Source organism: Lepus europaeus, chromosome 19 (assembly GCF_033115175.1).
Source record: "Lepus europaeus isolate LE1 chromosome 19, mLepTim1.pri, whole genome shotgun sequence".
NCBI lineage: Eukaryota > Metazoa > Chordata > Mammalia > Lagomorpha > Leporidae > Lepus > Lepus europaeus.
The window spans coordinates 6,743,008-6,766,351 of record NC_084845.1 but is presented as its reverse complement, the minus strand read 5'-3'; the positions used below and the strand labels follow the sequence as shown (position 1 = coordinate 6,766,351).

Genomic DNA, 23,344 nt, shown 5'->3' with positions numbered 1-23,344 from the left:
CACAGATCGGACCCCAGACTTGCTGTGTTTCATTTCTCTCTAGTGAATGAGCCTGAGGTCCCAGAGCAGCCTCCCTAAAGCGTCCCCCTGGTGGTGGATTTCAGACACCACGTTGGCTTCTGGCCTAAGGCTGGCCTGACTGCTCGCCAGCGTTTTCCTGAATCAGGCCTCCGAGTGCTGGCACTCCCAGTCCGGGTTCCCAGATGCAGCACTTTGAAGACCCGAGGGTGCTCCTGTCCCAGGCGCCAGTGCCCTCTGCCCCCTCTCCTCCCCCTCGCGGGAGTCCAGGGCCCCATTCCCAGGCTTGGGACACCGTCCACATACTGGGCGGGGCTGGGAACCAGCCACTCTCAGAACCGGTTGTGCTGCAAAGCAAGAACTGGAGTGAAAGTTCCTCCTGCTTTCGACCGGGTGGGCGAGCAGGGCCCGTCGGACCTGAAGTGCGTGGTGGGAGGGGCTCGGGGCGGGGCCATCTCAGCCCCGCCCCTGGCTCCAGCGACCCAAGCCCCGCCCCTTCTCAGAACCCCTGCACCCTGGAGGAGGAGGGAGCTAAAGGCTGGTCCAGGGGAGACGGCCTCCTGGGAGGAGGGCAGGCGGGAGTCCCTGACTCCTGGGATTTGGAGGAGGAGGGGGCTGGAGGCTCGGACCCCTGGTTCTGGGGCAAGGGAGTGGCTAGAAGCCTGGATTCCTGTGGCCAGAGGAGCGGGGGAGGGTTTGGGGTGTGAAGAGGGAGCGAGGTGCCTCTAGGTGTTGTTCAGCCCCCGCCCCCAAGTGCAGTGGGTCTGTGGGTTCTTTAGGTGCCAGGGCTGGGCGGGGATGTAGCTGAGAGCCGCGCCTCGGGCCTCGCACAGGAGCTGTGTCCCAGCGATCGCCTTCCGCGTGGCCGGCCTGGGCCTGTTTCCCGACCCACGCCGTGGGTGAGGGGGGCGCTCCGCAGAGCGGGGCAGGAACGGCCCTGGGTCCCGCAGCTTCCCCGGAGGGCCTCGCCCGGGGAGCCAGGGCCGTTTTCCTGAAAGCAATGAGTTCCAGTTGTGACGACACAGGGCAAGCCTCAGTCTCCCCGGGCTGCACCTGGCGGCCAAACCGGTTCTCCCGGAGCAGCGCCCCGCACCCCGTCATCAGCAGAGCGCCCGGCTTCGCCCTCCGCGCCGCCCCCGGCCGTGCCTCAGTTTCCCTGCCTGGGCCCTGACGAGGCGGGTCTCCGCTCCCCGTCCGCTTCCCGCCCCCCACAGGCTGGCACCGCCGCCATGATGTGCGAGGTGATGCCCACCATCAGCGAGGATGGCCGGCGGGGCTCGGCGCTGGGCCCGGACGAGGCGGGCGGCGAGCTGGAGCGCCTCATGGTCACGATGCTCACGGAGCGCGAGCGCCTGCTGGAGACGCTGCGCGAGGCGCAGGACGGGCTGGCCACGGCGCAGCTGCGGCTGCGCGAGCTGGGCCACGAGAAGGACTCGCTGCAGCGCCAGCTCAGCATCGCGCTGCCCCAGGTCCGGGCGGGGCCTGGCGGGGCGGGGCTGGTGCGGGGCCTGGGCGGGACGCGCGGGGGAGGGCGTGGCGGAGAGGCCTCAGTGGGCGGGGCCTGGGCGGGGAGGGCGTGGCGGGAAGGCCTCGGTGGGCGGGGCTGTGGCGCGCGCGGGGGAGGGCGTGGCGGGGAAGGCCTCGGTGGGCGGGGCCAGCATCGGTGGGCGGGGCTGGGGCGCGCGGGGGCGTGGCGTGGCGTGGGGGAGGGGCTGGCATCGGAGGGCAGGGCTGGGCGGGGAAGGCCTCCGTGGGCAGGTCCTGAAGAGGCGGGGTCGGGGCGTGGCGAGGCCGGCCTCCGTGGGCGAACAGGGGGTGGGGCTTGGCGGGGCCGGCCTCGGTAGGCGGGGCTGGGGCTGGGAAGGCCTCGGTGAGCGAGCAGGGGGTGGGGCTTGGCGGGGCCGGCCTCGGGGGGCGGGGCCTGGTGAACAGGGGGCGTGGCCTGCGAACTCTCCGCCCCGAGGCGTGAGGGCGCTGCGGCGTGGAGCTGTCTGACTGTTCCGATCCTGCCTACGCCTGGACAGGAGTTCGCAGCTTTGACGAAGGAGCTGAACTTATGTCGCGAGCAGCTGCTGGAGAGGGAGGAGGAGATCGCAGAGCTGAAGGCGGAGCGGAACAACACGCGGGTGAGCCTAGGCGGGGTGGGCGGGCTGGGGGCAGACTGACCTCCTCCTGGCTCCCACGTCCCGGCCGGTGTCCTGTGGTCCCTCTTCTTCCTGCGTGTCCCCGCCCGCATCTCCATCACGTTCTCTCTTCCTTACCTGGCTCTCCCTGTCCTTGTATGTCCCCACCTGTCGCCGCCTCCCTCGACCCTGGCCTCCGGTCCCTGCAGCTCCTCCTGGAACATCTGGAGTGCCTGGTGTCCAGGCACGAGAGGTCACTGCGCATGACTGTGGTGAAGCGCCAGGCCCAGTCGCCGGGCGGGGTCTCCTCGGAGGTGGAGGTGCTTAAGGCTCTAAAATCCCTCTTCGAGCACCACAAGGCCCTGGACGAGAAGGTAGGAGAAGGGGAGCCGGGATGGAGCCTGGGAACCTGCGGCTGGTTGGCTGCCCTGGGCCGTGCTCTGCTGGGACCTGCCCGGGGATAATATTCCCACGAGCTAGGGTGGGGGCTCACAGCGGAAGAGGCTTCCTGGCGCGTGCGTGGAGAGGGGAGCGCTGAGGGTGGCCTGGGAGAGCGGTCAGGGCCCACCTCCTGGGCTCGGTCTGGTCTCCAGCGTCTGCCTTCTGCTGCATCAGGTCCGGGAGCGGCTGCGGATGGCGCTGGAGCGCGTGGCCGTGCTGGAGGAGGAGCTGGAGCTGAGCAATCAGGAGGTGGGGGCGTGGCCCGGAGCGCGGGTGGTGTCTCTGGGGAGGGCCTTGGCTGGTGGGGGCGTGGCCCGGAGCGCGGGTGGTGTCTGGGGAGGGCCTTGGCTGGTGGGGGCGTGGCCCGGAGCGCGGGTGGTGTCTGGGGAGGGCCTTGGTCACCAATGGGGAAACTGATTGGGGGTCTGAGACTGAGTTGGTGCAGGACGAGGGCAGAGAACCAATGGGTTGGCCTATGGGGGGAAAACAATGGGGTTCCTAAGAAGGGACCTCCCCCTGGGCAGAGCCTAGGGGCGAAGCTCCTAGTGAGAGCGAAACCTGGGGAGACCCCAGCACTGGGACTCAGACTGGGAGCAAGGAGGAAATGGTTGGATGGGGAAAGGTGGAACCAAAGACATTTGCTTGTTCTCTTGAGATTTACTTATTTGAAAGACAGAGTTATGGATAGAGAGAGGGAGGGAGAGAGATGCCTTCCATCTACTTGTTCACTCCCCCAAATGGCCACGATGGCCGGGCTGGGCCAGGCCAAAGCTGGGAGCCTGAAACTCCATCTAGAGTCTGGGCCGTCTTCTGCTGCCTTCCCAGGCCCATTAGCAGGGAGCTGGACTGGAGGTGGAGCAGCTGGGACTCGAACCGGCGCCATGTGGGACGCTGGGGCCCTCTGTGCTACTGCAGCAGCCCCTGGAGGCTAAGGGCAGAGCCCTTCCGCGGTGGGCGGCATGGGAGACACATAGAGAGGCACAGGAGCTGCGGGTAGATGGCGCTGTGCGGGTGGCCCCAGCAGGACCAGCGGCACCTCGGGCTGGGGCACCCGTACCCCCTGAGGGCCGGTGCCGTGGGGGAGTCGTGCTGGGGCGCCGAGGAGCCCCCATTGCTCCAATTCTCCCCCCACCCTTCCAGACTCTGAATCTCCGAGAGCAGCTGTCAAGGCGGCGGTCGGGGCTGGAGGAGCCGGGCAAGGAAGGCGACAGCCAGGTGAGGGGTGGAGGTCCCCTCTCCGTGACCCCACTCAACTGTGTGCTTGTCCTTTTAAAAAAATATGTCATTTATTTGAAGGGTAGAGACAGTCGGTGGTGACAGACAAAAAAAAATCTCCTATGCAATGGCCCACTCCCCCAAATGCCCACAGCAGCCAGGGCTGAGCCGGCCACAGCCAGGAGCTGGGAATGCCATCCAGGGCCTCCCTTGGGGGGCGGGGGTCCAGGCACCGGGGCTGCATCCCAGGATGCACATTGTCAAGGAGCTGGGGTCCGGAGCAGAGCTCAGACTGCAGCCCGGGCACTCTGATAGGGGCTTGGGTGTCAGGACGAGTCTGGGCTGCTACACCACTCACCCCGTGCAGGTCCTTTTACTGTTTCGTACGATCATTACTGCCTCCTAGGATATCTGAATGCCCGAGACCCTGGCTGGCCCTGGACCAGTCCCCTAGGCCCCTGTGGACGGCAGCGTTTCCTGATCTTTGATCTGCATCACCCCAGACTTTTCTCTTTCCTTCTGTCTGTGTCTCTGTGCCCCTCCCCCCCTGCTCTGACTTCTGCCCCCTTCCTCCCTCTCTCAGACCCTTGCCAATGGCCTGGGTCCTGGCGGGGACTCGAACCGGCGCACAGTGGAGCTGGAGGAGGCCCTGGAGCGGCAGCGTGCCGAGGTGTGCCAGCTGCGGGAGCGCCTGGCCGTGCTGTGCCGACAGATGAGCCAGCTGGAGGAGGAACTGGGCACGGCTCACCGCGAGCTGGGGAAAGCCGAGGAGGCAAACTCCAAGCTGCAGCGGGACCTCAAGGAGGTGAGGCCAGAGCCCCCTGTAGCCCTCGCCTGCCGCTTTGCCCAGAGTCCCGGAGCTCATGGGTGGTGGAAGCTGGATTCGGTCCACAGCTGTGTGGGCTCTTATTCTGAGCATCCGTGTCCTCATGTATAAAATGGGATTTCTGGCCCCGATCAGGGTGTTGGCATGTGACACATAGTAGGTGCCCAGAAACTGGTCAAAGGCGTCGGAGCCATGTCCTTGTGTCTCTGAATCTTTTGTCCACACCTCACCCCTGCCTGCCTTCGGCCCCTTGATCCTAATTCCCAAGCCCCAGGAAGCTTCTGGGAAATGCGGGGTCTGGATGCTTTTTTGTTTCTTTAAAGATTTTTTTATTTTGAAAGACAGTTACAGAGAGAGAGAGAGAGAGAGAGAGAGAGAAATGGAGGGAGATCTTCCATCCGCTGGTTCATTCAGCTCCAGGAGCTTCTTCTGGGTCTCCCACGTGGGTGCAGGGGCCCAAGGACTTGGGCCATCTTCCACTGCTCTCCCAGGTGCATTAGCAGGGAGCTGGACTGGGAGTGGAGCAGCCGGGACTTGAACTGGCGCCCATCTGGTCTGGATTCTTGAGGGCAGTGGATGAAAAAGAAGAGCAAGCACTTATTTCCAGACCGGGCTTATCTCCCATGAGCCCCTGGAGCTCCTCCTTGGCTTCCAAGGCTCTGCTGCCCTGACGGCTCATGGGAGGCGCTGCCTTCCAGAAAGAAGAGAACTTTTCTTCCCTGCGAGACCCTGGGCACTAGCGCTGTGGTTCCAAGCCTGCGCTGGACCAGAAGTTGTCGAGAAAATTACAGCCTGGATTTTTGAGGACAGTGGCTCCTGTGGAGACGTCACAGCTCATGGACCTTAGGGTCCTTAGACCGGGAGGGTCTAAGCCAGGACTGTCCTAGCCGTTCACGGGAGGTGCAGTGCCACCATTTTTGATTTTCAGGAGGCAGGGGACAAGGTGGGCCAGTCCTCAGAGCCCTCTGGCGGGTATGACCCCGCCCCTCAGGCGGCAGCGGACTTCATTTCCCAGGATGCCTTGAGGGGGTCTCATTAGGGGGCCCTAAGCCTAGGCTACCCCGGGGTCTTCTGGGAGATGTAGTCCAAGTGCCCCTCGGCCGCCCCCGCAGGCGCTGGCGCAGCGGGAGGACATGGAGGAGCGCATCACGACGCTGGAGAAGCGCTACCTGAGCGCTCAGCGCGAGGCCACGTCTCTGCACGACGCCAACGACAAGCTGGAGAACGAGCTGGCCAGCAAGGAGTCGCTGTACCGGCAGGTGGGGGCGCGGCCCGCGGACGGCCTGGGGGCGGGGCCGTGGCCGTGGCGCGCGCCCTAGCCCCTCCCCTCCCGCGGCGGCGCTCTCCCGCAGAGTGAGGAGAAGAGCCGGCAGCTGGCCGAGTGGCTGGACGACGCCAAGCAGAAGCTGCAGCAGACGCTGCAGAAGGCGGAGACCCTGCCCGAGATAGAGGCGCAGCTGGCCCAGCGCGTGGCGGCGCTGAACAAGGTGAGGGGCGGCCGGGGGCGGGGCCCGGAGCGGGGGCGGGGCCTGGAGCCGGGGGCGGGGCCCGGAGCGGGGGCGGGGCCTGCTGCCTGACTGGGCGCCGCGGCTGAGAGGGTCGCGTACGGTGGGTTCCGTCCGCTAGGCTGAGGAGCGTCACGGGAACTTTGAGGAGCGGCTCCGGCAGCTGGAGGCGCAGCTGGAGGAGAAGAACCAGGAGCTGCAGCGGGTGAGGAGGCGGCGGGCCGCCGAGAGGACGCGGCTTGTGGGGGGCCGGGGCCGGGGCCGGGGTCGGGGGCCGGGTCCGGGGGTCCGGGTTGGGGCCGGAGCCGGGGGTCGGGGGTCAGGGTCGGGGCCGGGGTCGGGGGTCAGGGTCGGGGTCGGGGCCGGGGCCGGGGCCGGGGCTGGGGCCCAGAGCCGGGGGTCGGGGGTCAGGGCCGGGGGTCGGGGGTCAGGGTCGGGGTCGGGGCCGGAGTCGAGGTCGGGGCCGGGGGTCGGGGCCGGAGTCGAGGTCGGGGCCGGGGGTCAGGGCCAGGGTCGGGGGCTGGAGCCAGGGATCGGGGGTCAGGGTCGGGGTCGGGGGTCGGGGCCGGGGCTGGGGGTCGGGGCGGGCTAGAGCGCCCCTGTCCTCTCGTTTGCGCAGGCCCGGCAGCGGGAGAAGATGAACGATGACCACAATAAGCGGCTGTCCGAGACCGTGGACAAGCTGCTGAGCGAGTCCAACGAGCGGCTACAGTTGCACCTCAAGGAGCGCATGGGGGCGCTGGAGGAGAAGGTGCGCCCCGCGCTGGCCGCTACACACCCCCTCCTGGAATCCTGGGCCCCCAGATCCCCTCTGAAGTCCTTCCACACCCGGGCACCCATAGCCTAAAACCCGCAGCCCCCGGCACCCTCCTGGCCTGAATCCTTGGCCATTGCACAGGACAGACGCCCCTTCCCGGGGATCCCGGGGCCCCGCCCTCATCACTGGTGCCCACCTGGTCGCTCCGGCCCTCAGGCCTGTCTCTGGGCCTGCCCCGGTCGCGCTGCGCCCCTCACCTCGCCCCTGTCCCCGCAGAACTCGCTGAGCGAGGAGATCGCCAACATGAAGAAGCTTCAGGATGAGCTGCTGCTCAACAAGGCAGGGGGGCCTCCGGGACCGGGGGGGGGGGGGGGCGAAGTCCTGGGGGAGGGGCTGTTCCTACACGGAGGGGGGGGCGCTCGGGGCCAACACCTCCGACTCTGCACGCCCAGGAGCAGCTCTTGGCGGAGATGGAGCGCATGCAGATGGAGATAGACCAGCTGCGGGGCAGGCCGCCCTCCTCCTACTCCAGGTGACAGCCCCTTACCCTGCCTCTGCCCCGGAGCCCCCACGCCCAGGTCCACGTCTTCTGACCTCACTCCCACTGATCCCGCCATGACCCCTGACCCCAGGCTTGTCCCCCTGCCCCCTGACCTACATGCTCTTTTTCTGCCCCCTTGGTCCCTGACTGCCTTCCTCACGCCCACAGGTCTCTCCCTGGCAGCGCCCTGGAGCTCCGTTACTCCCAGGCACCCACGTTACCTTCGGGTGCCCACCTGGACCCCTATGGCGCCGGCAGTGGCCGGGCAGGCAAGAGGGGCCGCTGGTCTGGGGTCAAAGACGAGCCCTCCAAGGTCAGCACCGACCTCTGGGGCCTGGTCGGGCAGGGAGGCCCCGGGAAGGAGGCCGGGCTGAGAGGCAGGGTCTCCTGGCTCACTGCGTTCTCTCCTCCCCCGCCTGCCGCCATCCCACCGGCCTGTGCGTCTCCTCCCATGGATCTTTCCTGTTCCCTGGTGAGAGCCTGAGCGTAATGGGGAGAGGGCTGTGGGGTTTCAGAGTGGGAGGGGGCAGCTGGAGAAATGAAGTAGGCTCGGGTCAGGGGATAGGGGGCTGGGAGAAGAGGGGGAGTCATGGATATGGGTGTGGTTTGGGGAGGGTTGGAGAGGGGGTCGAGAAATGAGACCTCTCCGGGGTGTAGCTGGGCTGAGAGAAGCGTCCCAGCCTAGGGGCGAGATCAGGGTCGGGGAGCCAAGACACAGCACCAGCCTTGGCTCCCCCCGACCCAGCATCCTTCTGTTCCCACCCAGAGCCAGGATTGGGAGCGGTCTGCGCCTGCGGGGTCCATGCCACCCCCGTTCCCGGGAGAGCTGGACGGCTCGGACGAGGAGGAGGCGGAGGGGATGTTTGGGGCTGAGCTGTTGTCCCCCAGCGGGCAGGCCGACGTGCAGACGCTGGCCATCATGCTGCAGGAGCAGCTGGAGGCCATCAACAAGGAGATCAAGTGAGCGCCAGCCCACCCCTGCCCTGCCCTGCCCGAGCTGACCCGCCGTGCCTCTGGCTGTCCAGGCTGATCTGAAGGCTTGAGCCCACCTCCTCTCCAGTTACCCTCAAGGATGCTCCCAGCCCAACACTTCCTGGGGTCTAGGGTCCCTAGGAACGCTGAAAACTCTGTATGTAGGTATCTCCCACCTAGGATTCACGATTCCCAACAGCCCAGCGATCGTCTCCCAAAATGCCAGAATTCTTTTTTTTTTTTTTTTTTTTTTTTACTTTTTGACAGGCAGAGTGGACAATGAGAGAGAGAGAGACAGAGAGAAAGGTCTTCCTTTGCCGTTGGTTCACCCTCCAATGGCCACTGCGGCCGGCGCACCGCGCTGTTCTGAAGGCAGGAGCCAGGTGCTTCTCCTGGTCTCCCATGGGGTGCAGGACCCAAGCACTTGGGCCATCCTCCACTGCACTCCCTGGCCACAGCAGAGAGCTGAAAATGCCAGAATTCTAAGCTCAGTCCATCAAGAACCTTACCGTGGATTTTGTCACTTCACATGACCAGTGACCAGCATCTCCTAGGACCCCAGCACAACAAGCTCTCCAATCCCAAACGCCAAGAGTCTCACCTCCACACATTCATCCCAACCTCAGCTCTGTCCACCAAGAACTTCTTTTTTTTTTTTTTTTTTGACAGGCAGAGTGGACAGTGAGAGAGAGACAGAGAGAAAGGTCTTCCTTTTGCCGTTGGTTCACCCTCCAATGGCCGCCGCGGTAGGCGCGCTGCGGCCGGTGCACCGCGCTGATCCGATGGCAGGAGCCAGGTGCTTCTCCTGGTCTCCCATGCGGGTGCAGGGCCCAAGCACTTGGGCCATCCTCCACTGTGCTCCCTGGCCACAGCAGAGAGCTGGCCTGGAAGAGCGGCAACCGGGACAGGATCGGTGCCCCGACCGGGACTAGAACCCAATGTGCTGGCGCTGCAAGGCGGAGGATTAGCCTAGTGAGCCGCGGCGCTGGCCCCACCAAGAACTTCTACCTAACGGCACAAAAACCCCCCACCAACGGAACGTATGTCCTGACTCCCCAGGGAAGCCTCCCATGAAGCACTCCATGGGCCCCCAGCATTATGCCGGCAGGATCACCACCTCCCATTCAGTCTCCCATGGGCACATGGCTGCACGTAGTGAAGGATTCCGTGACCTTCCCAGACCCTAGGTGGCCCGTAGAGGCCTGATCTTGTCATGGCCTTGTTTCTGCCGTTCTCCTTAGCACCTCTGACCATGCTCACCCCTAGGATTTTCTAGAACTGCCGTTTGTCATCAGGGCTGCTGTGACGAGGACCTTGGTTGGCCTGACAGCCCCAGACCTTCCATGACTTTCTGAGACTCCCATGACCTCTTGTCTCCCCTTAAACCCGTGAGATTATGATGAGCCCACCAGACTTTTTTTTTTAAAAAGACTTACATTTATTTGAAAGGCAGAGTTACAGAGAGAGAGTGAGCGAGCACGTGTGCACTTCCACCCACTGGTTCACTCCCCAAATGGCTGCAATGGCCAGAGCTGGGCTAGATCGAAGGCAGGAGCTTCTTCTGGGTCTCCCACGTGGGTGCAGGGGCCCAAGCACTTGGGCCATTTTCCACTGCTTTCCCAGGAGCATTAGCAGGGAGCTGGATTGGAAGTGGAGCAGCCGGGACTTGAACCAGTGTCTGTATGGGACGCCGGTGTTGCAGGCAGCGGCCTCCGCCACAGACTTAGAATTCCCCTTCCTCCACTGAGCCTTTCTGGCTCGTCGTGACCCCAGCCCACCTCTCCCAGTGTCTGCCCCGGCGTCTCACCCAGCCTCCCCGATTCCTCCCCCAGGCTCATCCAAGAGGAGAAGGAGACGACGGAACAGCGGGCCGAGGAGCTGGAGAGCCGCGTGTCCAGCTCGGGCCTGGACTCGCTGGGTCGCTACCGCAGCAGCTGCTCGCTGCCTCCCTCCCTCACCACCTCCACCCTCGCCAGCCCCTCCCCGCCCAGCTCCGGCCACTCAACGCCCCGCCTGGCACCCCCTAGCCCTGCCCGAGAGGGTGCTGACAAGACTGTGAGTGTTCCCCCAGCCTGCTGGGTGGGTGGGGGAAGAGGGCCTACGGAGAGTTCCCCCCGAGAAATGGCTTCTCAGGCTCTGGGGGACCTTCCACTGTTCCCTTCTGTTTCTGCGACTCACCCCGCTTTATCTAGGCCCCCTTCACACGGAGTGCCCGGGGCAGGGCCATCCTGGACACCCCCAGTGGGTTCCCAGTTAACCCGGATCCCCTAATGAGACCCAGCCTCTGTGTCTCCCTGTCGCCAGAATCATGTCCCCAAGGAGGAAGCCGGGGTTCCCCGAGGGGAGGGGCCTGCCATCCCAGGAGACACGCCACCACCCACCCCTCGCTCTGCCCGTCTGGAGCGGATGACTCAGGCCCTGGCACTGCAGGCAGGGTCCTTGGAAGATGGGGGGCCTCCCCGGGGAAGGTCAGCAGGGACGGGGGCTGGGGACCAAGGGGGTGGCTTGGGAGGACATGATGGGAGAGCATGGCGGCTCGGGGGGTGGCGGGGGCTCCCCATCCCGGAAGGGGCGTGCCCTCACTCTCTTGCTTACCCAGTGAAGGCACCCCGGATTCCCTGCACAAAGCCCCCAAGAAGAAAAGCATCAAGTCGTCCATAGGCCGACTCTTTGGCAAGAAGGAGAAGGGGAGAATGGGGCCTCCAGGCCGGGACAGTTCTTCTCTGGGTAGGGAACCCCATTCCAACCTCCCTCCTTCCCCCCTCCCTCCCGCCTCCCTTCCTCCTACCTCTGTATGCATTTGATAATTCACGTAGCGTGTGGAAGGGCAGAGAGGGGCCCTCGGGCCTTCCAGGGTTGCTGGGTAGGTAAATGAATTTGCCATTTCATTTACCTATTTGTTTGAGAGGTAGAGTCACAGACAGAGGGAGAGGCAGAGAGAGAGGTCTTCCGGCCGGCGCCGTGGCTTAACAGGCTAATCCTCCGCCTTGTGGCGCCGGCACACCGGGTTCTAGTCCCGGTTGGGGCGCCAGATTCTATCCCGGTTGCCCCTCTTCCAGTCCAGCTCTCTGCTGTGGCCCGGGAAGGCAGTGGAGGATGGCCCAAGTGCTTGGGCCCTGTACCCGCATGGGAGACCAGGAGAAGCACCTGGCTCCTGCCATCGGATCAGCGCGGTGCACCGGCCGCAGCAGCCATTGGAGGGTGAACCAACAGCAAAAAGGAAGACCTTTCTCTCTGTCTCTCTCTCTGTCCACTCTGCCTGTCAAAAAATAAAAAAAAAAAAAAAAAAAAGAGAGAGAGAGAGGTCTTCCATCCGTTGGCTCACTCCCCACTGGCACCCCTGTGAGATGCAGGCACTGCAGGCGGAGGCTTAACCTTCCACGCCACTGCGTCGGCTCCTGCGTCGGCTCCACAGTTACCTGTTTTCAAGTAGAGAAAGAGTGGGGCACCCCGAAGGCAGCCTGCTGGGACTGGCCTGTACGAGCCGTGGTCTCACGAGCTCAGTGAACTGCCTGACACAATGTGGGTCACTTGGCCGTGGCCTTGGTGGGGTTACTATACCATGGAAATCGGCAAATCATACAAACCAGAGACTCCCATCTCCCCGCCCAGGGGCTGATGGGTATTCACACCCCTGCCACCTTGCCTGGCCTGTTCACTGCCCAGGGGGCGACACTGCTCCCTGCCTGGCTCTGTCACCCCCGGGTGTGGCCTCGCTCACCGCTCCCTCAGGGCCTCTGCCTTCCTGGCTTCCTCCCCACCACCCCCGGCAGGAGACATTCTGCTCCAACTTCTGACCCTTGCCCGCCTCCAGCTGGAACACCCTCTGACGAGACGCTGGCCACGGACCCTCTGGGGCTAGCCAAGCTGACAGGCCCAGGTGACAAGGACCGGAGGAACAAGAGGAAGTGAGTGTGTGTGAGTGTGTGTGTGTGCACGTGCGTGGTCATGGTGGACACGCCTGAGAAGAAAATGCTGCGGGGAGCATCCATGGCCCTGAACTTGCTTGCCTGGGGAGTCCTAGACTTTTTCTTCTGATGGGGGAGGGGGGCTCACAGAGACTCACACATAATTTTTGACCTTCTGCCGTGTTTTCGAGTGCTTTCCTGCATGCGTGTGGCTGAGAGCTGGGGTCCCCCTCCTGACGGTCCCCGCTCTGCCCTCGCCCCGCAGGCATGAACTGCTGGAGGAGGCCTGCCGCCAGGGCCTGCCGTTCGCTGCCTGGGACGGGCCCACCGTGGTCTCCTGGCTGGAGGTACTGGGGCCCGGAAGTGATGATCCCCAGCCCCCCCAGCAGCCTCATGGTGGGGGGTCCCCCAGCCCAGAAGTGGGGGTGCGGTGGGCTGGGTGTGGGGACCTGGGAGGGGTCAGGCTTGCTGTCCATTTAAACAGCTTCTTTCTCCTCCTCCCACCCCGCGTCTCCGGCCACCCCGACCCGGGTCCCGGTCCCTGGGTCTCCCCCATGCCTCTCTCTGTCTCTGTTTTTCTGCATTTCTCCCCATTGCTGTGTGTTCCCCATGCCCCATGTCTCTGCACCTGCCTCGGCCTCTCTCTCCCCTCCCACCGGGCCGCGTCTCCACCTGACTCCCCTCATTCCTGGGCGCCCTGTTTTTCTCCTGGCGAAACTCCCCGCGTCTGCTTCGCCCCCACTTGTCTCTCTCCTCTCCCCCTCTCTGCTCCAGCTGTGGGTGGGCATGCCCGCGTGGTACGTGGCCGCCTGCCGGGCCAACGTCAAAAGTGGCGCCATCATGGCCAACTTGTCGGACACGGAGATCCAGCGGGAGATCGGCATCAGCAACCCGCTGCACCGCCTGAAGCTGCGCCTGGCCATCCAGGAGATGGTGTCGCTCACCTCCCCGTCGGCCCCCGCCTCCTCCCGCACGGTGAGCGCCTGCCGCGGAGCCCCTCCCGCGCCGCACCCCCGAATTTCCCCGCAGCATTGACCGCCTTCCCATCATCCCATCCTTTCGTCCCAACTTTTTATTAAGAGAACTCCAACGTAGAGAAAATCGCGCGCACCGACCGTGCCGACGTCCAGTGCTGGCCAGCGCTCGGCCACACCTGCTGTGTGTGTGTGTGAGTGTGTGAGTGTGTGTGTGTGAGTGTGTATGTTTCCTGGGGTGCTTGAATTTGGGGACATCCTAACGGGCGAGCCCCAAAATTACTTCAGCGGGTTCTTCCGTACGACATGGGGAAAACCAGCCTGTGTTCAAATCCGCTGCTGTGCCCCCCACCCCGCCCCCCACGACCTCAGGGACCGCCCCTGTTGGGCTCCTTGCCCTGCACCGGGCGCTGGGCCTGGGGGCGTCCTGCCTCCCCCGGGGGGCGTCGCTGGGAGCAGCTGACGTTGCCGCCTTCTCAGCCAGTGTGAGGTCACGCGCGTGACGTCATTGGCGGCCACAGGCCCGGCTCCTGGTCCCGTGCTCTGTTGCCTGGCGCCTGGCGGGAGTTCAATAGAGGGTCATTGCTCTTCTCGGTCGCGGCTGGACCCTGTGTGGGCCGGGGGCTTCCCCCACCCCCATGACACCCGCGCCCCTCAGTCCACAGGGAACGTGTGGATGACGCACGAGGAGATGGAGTCGCTCACAGCCACGACCAAGCCTGTGAGTGCCCCCTGCCGGCGGCCTTGGGGGTGGCACTAACCCTCCTTGGGGGCGGGGGCGGGCACTGCGTCTGCGGCTGGCTGTCCGTCCGCCCGTCCCTTCTGCCCTCCTCTGCCTGCCCCTTAACCCACCCCTTCTCTCCCCTCTTCCCACTAACGGGTCAGGAGACCAAGGAGATCAGCTGGGAGCAGGTAGGGGGCGCGGGGCGGGCGCGGGCGCATGAGCAGGCCGTGCACGCTGCATGGACGCCCCTCCTCTACCGAGCCTTGCCCCTCCCCCCAAGTCCCACCATCCCCACGGGGGGCGCTGACCCAGCTCTGCCTAGCGGATTTCTCTGTGGCTTGGGGTGGGGGGCGGTGGCTGTGCGAGCCCAGACTTCCATCATCAGCCGGGTGGGCCTGGCTGCCACTGTTGAGGGTACAGGGGTCCTGGGGGAGCCGTGTCACTGCGGACACTAGAGGGCGCCGCTGAGCAGCCTGGTGGGCTGTTGGTTGGGGGCCGGCGGCTATGTCGGACTGTGCCAGCAGCGCACTGGCCAGAGGGGGACGAGGAGGTGGTGGCGACAGGCAGGCCAGACTGAATGAGGGTTTGGGGAGGCGGAGCTGTGCTTCCTCTTCCGGTGGGGACAGGTACGACCTCAGCCCGGGGTGGGGGTGGGACTGCGAGGTCGGGCTGTGGCCTCCGCAGCTAGGGGAGGTGACGGTGGCCTCTGTTGGGTTGACCCAGAATCTTGTGGAAGACGGCTAGCCCAGTGCTCCTCAGCATGTTGGGGGGGGGGATGCTGAGAAAATGCATTTGCTGGCATTGCCCCAGGAGGGCCGGGGTCTGCAACTCTGTAGCGGCAGGTGCTCCAGCCCAGTGCTCTAAGGCTCACGTGTCAGGGAAGGCTTGGGGGTAGCTTTGCACTGGCCCATCGTTCTGAGCAGTGTAAGCGTGCACTGGGGGTGGGGTGGGGTGGACTGTACCTTTTCATACACACTTGGGCGGTGCGAGAGGCCTGACCGACCCTCACCTGCCTGTGGCCCCAGATCCTGGCTTACGGCGACATGAACCACGAGTGGGTGGGCAACGACTGGCTGCCCAGCCTGGGGCTGCCCCAGTACCGCAGCTACTTCATGGAGTCGCTGGTGGACGCGCGGATGTTGGACCACCTCAACAAGAAGGAGCTCAGGGGCCAGCTGAAGATGGTGGACAGCTTCCACAGGTGGGCACTGCCCAGGGGGACGCTCATGCGTGGGGGGCCTGGCCGGTGTGGGGAATCCTAGGATTCTCTCTGGTCAGGGTGGCCCTGGACACAGCCCGCTGGGTAACCCCACCCTCATTCCGAGTTGGCTGACCGGAAGTGGCAGTCAGCAGGTTCCAGCAGTGAGCCCCCCGCCGCCCCCAGAAGCCCACAGCCAATGGGGGAGAGCACGGTGGTCGCGCTGCCAGCGGCCTCATGACCCCACTCTCCCGCTGCTCAGGGTCAGTCTGCACTATGGGATCTTGTGTCTCAAACGGCTCAACTATGACCGGAAGGACCTGGAGCGGAGGAGGGAGGAGAGCCAGACCCAGATCCGGGGTGAGTCCCGCCTGGGCTGCGGGCCGCGGGGGAGGGGGAGGCCGAGGCTGAGCCCCCTCCTGCCCCCCCAGACGTGATGGTGTGGTCCAACGAGCGAGTCATGGGCTGGGTGTCCGGGCTGGGCCTGAAGGAGTTCGCCACGAACCTCACGGAGAGCGGGGTGCATGGGGCGCTGCTCGCCCTGGACGAGACCTTCGACTACTCCGACCTGGCCCTGCTGCTGCAGATCCCCACGCAGAACGCGCAGGTGAGCGGCGTTGGGTCCCGCGGCACGCCCGGGGGCGTCCCCGGCTCGCTGGCCGCCCCGCCAACCCTCCTCCCGCCTGCCGCACCCCTGCAGGCCCGGCAGCTGCTGGAGAAGGAATTCAGCAACCTCATCTCCTTAGGCACAGACAGACGGCTGGACGAGGTGGGCGCCAGGGGCGGGGCCGCGAGGCCAGGGGCGGGGCCGGAGGAGGCGCGGCCCGCCGAGGGGCGGGGCCAGCGCCGGCTGGACGAGGTGGGCGCCAGGGGCGGGGCCAGAGGAGGGGCGGCCCGACGAGGCCTCACCCGGGGCCTGGCTCCTCTACCTAGGACAGCGCCAAGTCTTTCAGCCGCTCACCGTCCTGGCGGAAGATGTTCCGGGAGAAGGACCTCCGAGGGGTCACCCCCGACTCGGCGGAGATGCTGCCCCCCAACTTTCGTTCAGCTGCAGCTGGAGCCCTGGGCTCGCCGGGGCTCCCTCTCCGGAAGCTGCAGCCGGAAGGTGGGGGGGGGTCTCTCCAGGGCCGCAGCCTCTGCTCCCACCCCTTCCCCAGGGTGGGAGATGGACTGATTTAACCCCGGGCCCTGGAAGAGCCACCCCTGGCAAGTGGGCTGGACTATGGGGCACCCCCTTCCAGGGTGCGAGTCCAGCTCCCCCACGCCCCCTTCCAGGGTGCGAGATGAGCCGGCCCGGTCCCCTCGGCTCCTCCCTGGAGCCAGGGGCCGCGGGGAAGGCCAGGGCACGAGGTGGGCTCAGGTGGAAGTTCTGATACGCAGAGGGGGAGCCAAGCTGGGGGGGGAGGAGGCGGGGGGCGCTCAGAGGCCCGGGGGGCTGGGGGGGGGGCGCTCAGGGGCCCGGGGGATGGAGGTTGGGCGGGGGACGCTCAGAGGCTGTGGAGGGTGCTGGGGCGGGGGGCGCTCAGAGGCCTGGGGGGGTGCTGGGCAGGGGGGGGGCGCTCCCGGCTGAGCCGCCGCCGCCCTCCCTCCAGGCCAGACCTCCGGGAGCTCCCGGGCCGACGGCGTTTCGGTGCGGACCTACTCCTGCTAGTGTGGGGCTGCAGGTGAGGACGGCTCCGGGCGGTCTGGGGGCGCGGGGCGCGGCTCAGCGGGCCCCCCTGCTCTGCACACTGCCCGGCGTCGACGCAGGCGACCGCAGCCGGATGGAAGAGGCCGCTCCCGCGCCGGCCTCCAGCGCGCGCTCGCCGGGGACGGCGGGCGGGACCATCTGCGCGGACCGGGGGAGGCCGCGCGTCCCCGCCTCGCAGATGGACTGGGCCTGGACCCAACCACGGGAGCCGGACTGAGGGGGGGAGAAGAGGGCAGGAAGAGCTCCCGCCCGACTTCCGTGCCCTTTTGTCTACTTTGTAACTTATCGATCCGTTTCCGACGGGAGACAGGTGCCCTCTCGCGCAGGGGGGGCGGGGCTTCCCTCCCGGGCCGCATGCAGGGCGCGGCCGCCCCCTCCCCTCTTCCCTGCCCAGGTCGCGGGGCCCAGGTCTTCCTTCTTCGTCCGAAAGGAGGGGAGGGGGACTCGCTGCTACAAGCCTCGCCCCCCGTGCCACTCAGCCCCGCCCCGCCACGGCCGGCCGCCGGCCCCCAGGGTCCTCTACGGGCGGGGTCTCCTTCCCCTCCCACCCCCCCAGTGTCTCGTGTCCCCGGGGCCGCCCCGACCCCCGTGCTGTGGCCGTGTCCGTGCCCCGGGGGCGGGGGGCTCCGGGGTTTGCATGGGAGAATCCTCTTCCCGCGATGTCGCTGGGGGACGCGGGCCGCTGGGGGAGCCCTCGCCCCCGACCCTCGGTCGGCTCGCGCCCCTGCGGCCACTCAGTGCTCACGGGTAAAGAGAACCGTTTCAAAAAGCTTGCGTGTTGACTGATTTGGGGGCAGGGAGTGAGCGAGCGAGCTAGCGAGCCAAGCCGCCGCCTCGGGGCCCCAGGGGTTCAGGGCCCGAGTCCCGCAGGCCCCGGAGCCCGGCGACCCCACCCCCGTTGCTCGCGGCCCCGAGAATCCAGAGCCGGCACCCAGCCGCGAGGTTGCGGGGCGCGCGTTTATTCAGGGGGACAAATCCGGCTCGCCGTCTCGGGAGGCCTCCCTGCGGCGTGGCCAGCTCACGGCTCCGGCGTCTCCAGCATGTCCGCCAGGGCCCTGCGGAGGAGGCAGGACGCAGGCCACTCAGAGGCCGGGGAGGGAGGCCCGGGCCGGGCTCGGCGCCCCCTGCTCCCCGCACTTACTTGTACAGGGACGAGGAGAAGTAGTCGACGTAGCTTCCTGCGGGGCAGCAGAGAGCGCGCAGGGACGCGGGGTTAGGGCCGGCCCCGCCCCTGCCCCTGTCGCTCAATCGGAGCCCCTCCCCTCCCAGCCCCTCGAAGCCCCGCCCTTCCCCGGTTGGGGGCGTTCCGCTTTTCTGGTGGCCCCTCCCCCTGATATAGGCCCGCCCCGCAAGCTTCGCTGCGTATTTTTTCCCCTTGGCTTCAGCAACCGCTCCCGGATTCCTCCCGTGCACGGCGCGCCGCACCCGAGGGCTCGCCACCCTGCCCACCCTGGGGTTCACTGCGGGGGCCCCGCCCTTGCTCACCTGGCGTGCAGACAGTTTCACAGACAAGCGGGCAGAGGTAGCAGAACTGACAGTGCTGGGGGCGGGGACGAGGAGAGAGTGAGCCGGAGGGCGTGGCGGGGGCGGGGCCTGAGGCTAGGTCACGATGAAGGGGTGGGGTCAGGGCTGCGTGGAGGCGTGGCTTTGGGGTTGGCGACCAGGGTTGGGGGGCGGGAGAGCGGTGCTGAGATGGCCCGGGCCAGGGTCATCAGGGGTCAGGGTCAGGACCAGGCCAGGGTCAGGGTCAGGCCTGGGGAGCCTGGCGCTTTCACCTGGCACTGGTCGCAGTGCTCGCCCATGTTCTCCTCATCACAGCGACAATGTTCACATTCAGTGCAGCGCTGGGGACCAGAGCAGCCTGGTTAGACGGAAGGCCCAGCCCCGCTTGGCAGGCAGGGGTCCCCCAGACCCTGCCCCCTTGTAACCTCCAGCACTGACCCCAGCGTCTTTGCCTCAAAGCACTCCCCTGCACCCCGTCACCTACCCCAGGGTGACCGGGTCCCCTGGGCACTGTTGCTGGAACTGCGGTGCCCCCCCAGCTGGCCAGCCCTCAGACTGTCCCTCCTGCAGGACCCGGTCCCTCCCCCGCGCCCCTCGGTAGGGCCCAGGTCTCCAGCTTTCTGGCGTTGCCCAGCCTCCTCCCCGGGTTCCTGGCCTGCGCTCTCCCCAGTGTGGCCCCACAAGTATCTTCCTTCTACCCCGAAGCTGCCCTGCCCCTCCCTTGCTGGACCCCAGGGCCCCTGGGCTGGCGACCCACGTTGCAGAAGGTGCAGTAGCCACACAGGGACCCTTGCTGGTAGTTGCCGTACTCCTGGGTGTCCTGTGGCCCTGTGGGGACAGGAGGGACACAGTGACCCAGCTGCCTTGGCTCCCGCCCGCCCCACGGGGCCGGCCACCTACCTGTGTCCTCGGCACTCTCCTCACTGGAGGCCCCTCCAGCTGCCTCCCTCCCGGCCAGTGGGTTGGGGATGATGGTGAAGGGGAGCCGGCCTTCCTCCTCCTCCTCCTCTTCCTCCTCCTCCTCCCTGTGGTGGCTTAGCGGGGCCTGAACCTTAGTGCTCTCTCCTCTCCTCTCCTCTTCCTCCTGGTCTTCCTGGCTCAGGCTGCGGCCATGGTCTTCCTCCTCGTCTTCCTCATCTTCCAGGCTGTGGTGGTGGGTGCCTTCCTCCTCCTCCTGGGAGCCCTGCTCCTCCTCCTCCTCAGAGCCGCCCCTCTTCACACGGCTTCCGTCCTTGACCCCCGTGGGTCCCGGGGACTCATGGCCAATCTCCTCTTTCAGAGACCCTCTGTGACTATGCACAGTGTCTTCCGGGGGGTGGCCTTGCTGCCTGTGGCTGGGGGCTGGATGGCCACGCTCAGCAGAGGTGTCCGTATCTTCCATCCTGTGCTGGTGGTGGCCGGGGACTTCCGTCTGATGCTCCTCTGGGTGGCCCTCCTCACTGCTCCTGTGGCCAGGGGGTTGGTGGCTTGCAACGTGGCGGCCAGCCTTGACCGTGAGCTCCTCCTCCCCACCTTCCTTCTCCCCTCCAGGGCCGTGGTGGGCGTGTCTGGGAACCTGGTGCCAGTGGTCGGTGGACACATCCTCTTCCTCACCTTCCTTGTCTCCGTGGCCTTGGTGCCTGTGGTCAGGGATGTGATGATGGTGCTCATCTGAGGTCACCTCAGCCTTAGCCTCTTCTTTCCTGTGGTCTCGGTGCCTGTGCACCTGATGCCCGTTCTCAGTGCTGTCATCACCATCACCATCATCGTCATCTTCCTCATGGCCTCGGTGCCCACGGTGAGGGACATGATGGTGTTCATCTTCGTCATCATCGTCTTCCTCATCCTCTTCCTCTCCGTGGCCCCAGTGCCTGTGGGCCTGGTGATGGTCACTCCCAGTAGAGTCACCATCCTCATCTTCCTCTTCTTCCTCTTCGTGGCCTCGGTGCCTGTGAGCCTGGTGTCCATTCTGAGTAGAGTTGTCATCTTCATCGTCATTGTCATGGTCATCCTCTTCTTCTTCTCCGTGGCCCCGGTGCCTGTGGGCCTGGTGACGGTCGCTCTCAGTAGAATCACCTTCATCATCTTCGTCATCCTCTTCTTCTTCTCCGTGGCCCCGGTGCCTGTGAGCCTGGTGACGATCTCTCTCAGTAGAATCACCTTCATCATCTTCGTCATCCTCTTCTTCTTCTCCGTGGCCCCGGTGCCTGTGGGCCTGGTGACGGTCTCTCTCAGTAGAATCACCTTCGTCATCTTCGTCATCCTCTTCTTCCTCTCCATGGCCGTGGTGCCTGTGGGCCTGGTGACGGTCTCTCTCAGTAGAATCACCTTCATCATCTTCATCATCCTCTTCTTCCTCTCCGTGGCCCCGGTGCCTGTGGGCCTGGTGACGGTCTCTCTCAGTAGAATCACCTTCGTCATCATCATCCTCTTCTTCCTCTCCGTGGCCGTGGTGCCTGTGGGCCTGGTGACGGTCTCTCTCAGTAGAATCACCTTCGTCATCTTCGTCATCCTCTTCTTCCTCTCCGTGGCCGTGGTGCCTGTGGGCCTGGTGACGGTCTCTCTCAGTAGAGTCATCCTCTTCGTCATCTTCGTCATCCTCTTCTTCCTCTCCGTGGCCCTGGTGCCTGTGGGCCTGGTGGCGGTCGCTCTCAGTAGAGTCATCCTCTTCGTCATCTTCATCATCCTCTTCTTCCTCTCCGTGGCCCCGGTGCCTGTGGGCCTGGTGATGGTCTCTCTCAGTAGAATCACCTTCGTCATCTTCGTCATCCTCTTCTTCTCTGTGGCCCCGGTGCCTGTGGGCCTGGTGATGGTCGCTCTCAGTAGACTCACCTTCGTCATCTTCGTCATCCTCTTCTTCTTCTCCGTGGCCCCGGTGCCTGTGGGCCTGGTGATGGTCGCTCTCAGTAGACTCACCTTCGTCATCTTCGTCATCCTCTTCTTCCTCTCCGTGGCCATGGTGCCTGTGGGCCTGGTGCCTGTGCTCCAGGGAGACCTCCTCCTCCTCCTCCTCTTCTTCATCCTCTTCCCCGCCGTGGCCTCGGGGTGCACGCCTGAGGATGTGGCGGGGACGCTCGCTGGAGATGACGTCCTCGTCCTCGTCCTCGTCCTCGTGGCCGTGGCTGCCATGCTCAGCTAGGCCTCCCACGCCTTCCTTGCCGTGGCCTCCATGCCCGTGGGCCTGCCGAGCGTGCTCCCTGTGGACCCCCTCCTCAGAGACACTGTCGTCTCCAGCCTCAGGGCTGTGATACCTGTGGCCTTGGGGTTGGTGGCCGTATTCCCTGGAGACTTCGTCGTCCGCCTCTCCGTGGTCTCTGTGGCTCCAGAAGTGATGTCCGTTCTCCGTGGACACGTCCTCATTCTCCTCCCCAGGGCTTCGGTGGCTGTGGCCCTGGTGGCCAAACTCGGCCGCCGCCGCCTCCCCTGAGGGCCCTGGGACGCCTGCATTGTTGTTCCAGGTGCTGGGGCCCAGCCCGGCCCCTCTCAGCTGCTGGGTGACGGCAGGAGGGAGGAGCAGGCTGACCACAGCGGCCCAGAGGAGACAAGTGTGCAGCCACGGTCCCCGGCGGCCCATGGGGACAGACAGACGGCACAGCGGCCCCCTGGGGTGACTCCGGCGACCTGGCGGCTGTGCAGAGGAATGCTGGGGTCCTTGTCCCCTTTCTGGTCCGATTCTTGCTCCCCCTCTGCGTCTCTCCCCCACGCTGGCTCTCCCTGCTTCTGCCCTTCTGCCTTCTGTGGCTCCCAGACACCCCTCTGAGGCTGGCTCGGGAGCCCCCTGACCTCCCTCTCGGGCCCTCCCTCCCCACTCCCCAGCCAATAGGGTCTCTCTCCTCCCCTCTCTGCGGCTAAATTTACTCTCGGCCCTGAGTTATTCCTGGTCAGCCCCCGCCTGCCCCTCCCCTGCTGCTCTTCCCCCTCCGAGCTGGGGAGGGGGTGGGAGAAGGGGTCTCTTCCTGGTCAGGAGAGGGGACAGGGACTTGACATTGGACTGACAAGTGCCTGGTGTTTGGCATGAGCACCAAGTCAAGGTGGGGGAGCCTGGAGAACTTTGGGGGGCAGGAGAGACAGCAGAGGGGAACCCCAGCCATGGAAAGATTAGGGGGATACAGTGTGGGGTTTCCAGACAGAATGGGGTCCGTTGGGATCCTGGGACGGGATGAGAGGAACCTGCCCCAACACACACACACACACACACACGCATGTCCTGTCTCTGGACTTCAGGTCTGGGGGCAGGGGACCCAGAGGCCAGGGCTATAAATACAGCCAGGGGCGGGAGGGGTCTCAGGTTACCGAGGCCCCAGCTGTCCCCATCAGACAGAGCTGGAGGACGGCTGGTGGCCCCGTCAGCCGGCGTCTCCCCCTCACCTGTCACCAGTGCCCTTGCCCACTGGGGCTCCATGCACCGGCATGGGCGCCCCTTCTTCGTTTCTGTCTCCTGGTCTCTGTGCCCCCCCACCACAGGGTCCCGAACCCTGTCACTCTGAGTGTCCCCCTCCCACAATGTACCTCTCCCCAAATTTCGGTTCTGCCTTTCTGAACTCTGACTCCAGTCTCTGGGCACCCCTCTCCTTCGGACTCTGGCCCCCACCTGTGTCACTGGGGTCAGCGGCCCCTCCCTCATCTCTGGGATGCCTCCTGTCGCCTCCTCTGTGATCTTGTCACTCTGGCTGGTTGTCCCGCCACCCACACCCCCAGCCCCTGCCTCTGCGCCCCGCGCACTGCGGTCCCCCTGCGTCTCCCGGTGCCGGGCCTCGGGCCGCCCTCTCCCCGCCTCCCGCTGACGTCTCTGCCCGCCCCGCCCAGGCTGGGCCGGGAGGTGGCGGATCCGGTTTGTCCGGGGCCAGTCGGGAGCGGGGTGCAGAGCGACTGTGGCAGCCCCAGGGCGGCCCGGCTGCGCGGCGGCGGCGGCATGGTGGGTTCGGAGAAGGAGCAGGTATGGCGCGGAGCCCCGGGGCTGAGCGCACGCG

At 65.7% G+C, this 23,344-nt stretch overlaps 3 protein-coding genes across 4 annotated transcripts in view; 2 read left to right on the top strand and 1 right to left on the bottom strand.

Moving 5' to 3' along the window:
• Positions 1-1,247: 1,247 nt before the first annotated feature.
• On the top strand, positions 1,248-16,853 carry PPFIA3 (PTPRF interacting protein alpha 3). The gene is made up of 28 exons (XM_062176499.1): positions 1,248-1,487; positions 2,043-2,144; positions 2,351-2,515; positions 2,757-2,831; positions 3,723-3,797; positions 4,381-4,602; positions 5,736-5,882; positions 5,976-6,110; positions 6,250-6,333; positions 6,748-6,879; positions 7,162-7,224; positions 7,338-7,417; positions 7,595-7,739; positions 8,199-8,386; positions 10,231-10,453; positions 10,703-10,866; positions 10,998-11,125; positions 12,213-12,306; positions 12,572-12,653; positions 13,081-13,281; positions 13,939-14,001; positions 14,166-14,192; positions 15,030-15,205; positions 15,465-15,562; positions 15,634-15,809; positions 15,903-15,971; positions 16,136-16,307; positions 16,795-16,853. The coding sequence occupies exons 1-28, from the start codon at positions 1,248-1,250 to the stop codon at positions 16,851-16,853; spliced, it is 3,585 nt and encodes a 1,194-aa protein (XP_062032483.1).
• A 787-nt stretch (positions 16,854-17,640) lies between these two features.
• HRC (histidine rich calcium binding protein) lies at positions 17,641-22,112 on the bottom strand. The gene is made up of 6 exons (XM_062176500.1): positions 19,296-22,112; positions 19,153-19,223; positions 18,668-18,736; positions 18,378-18,432; positions 18,034-18,070; positions 17,641-17,947 (listed from the first exon to the last, which is right to left on the bottom strand). Exons 1-6 carry the CDS (start codon positions 21,946-21,948, stop codon positions 17,911-17,913), a joined length of 2,922 nt encoding a protein of 973 aa, XP_062032484.1. The 5' UTR covers positions 21,949-22,112; the 3' UTR covers positions 17,641-17,910.
• Positions 22,113-23,211: 1,099 nt separating this feature from the next.
• The window catches only part of TRPM4 (transient receptor potential cation channel subfamily M member 4), a 28,181-nt gene continuing 28,048 nt past the window's right edge, over positions 23,212-23,344 (top strand). For both annotated transcript variants that reach the window (XM_062177168.1, XM_062177169.1), the window contains exon 1: positions 23,212-23,310. In XM_062177168.1, coding sequence (XP_062033152.1) covers positions 23,287-23,310 — 24 coding nt within the window. In that variant the 5' untranslated portion in view covers positions 23,212-23,286. The remainder of the gene's footprint in view (positions 23,311-23,344) is intronic.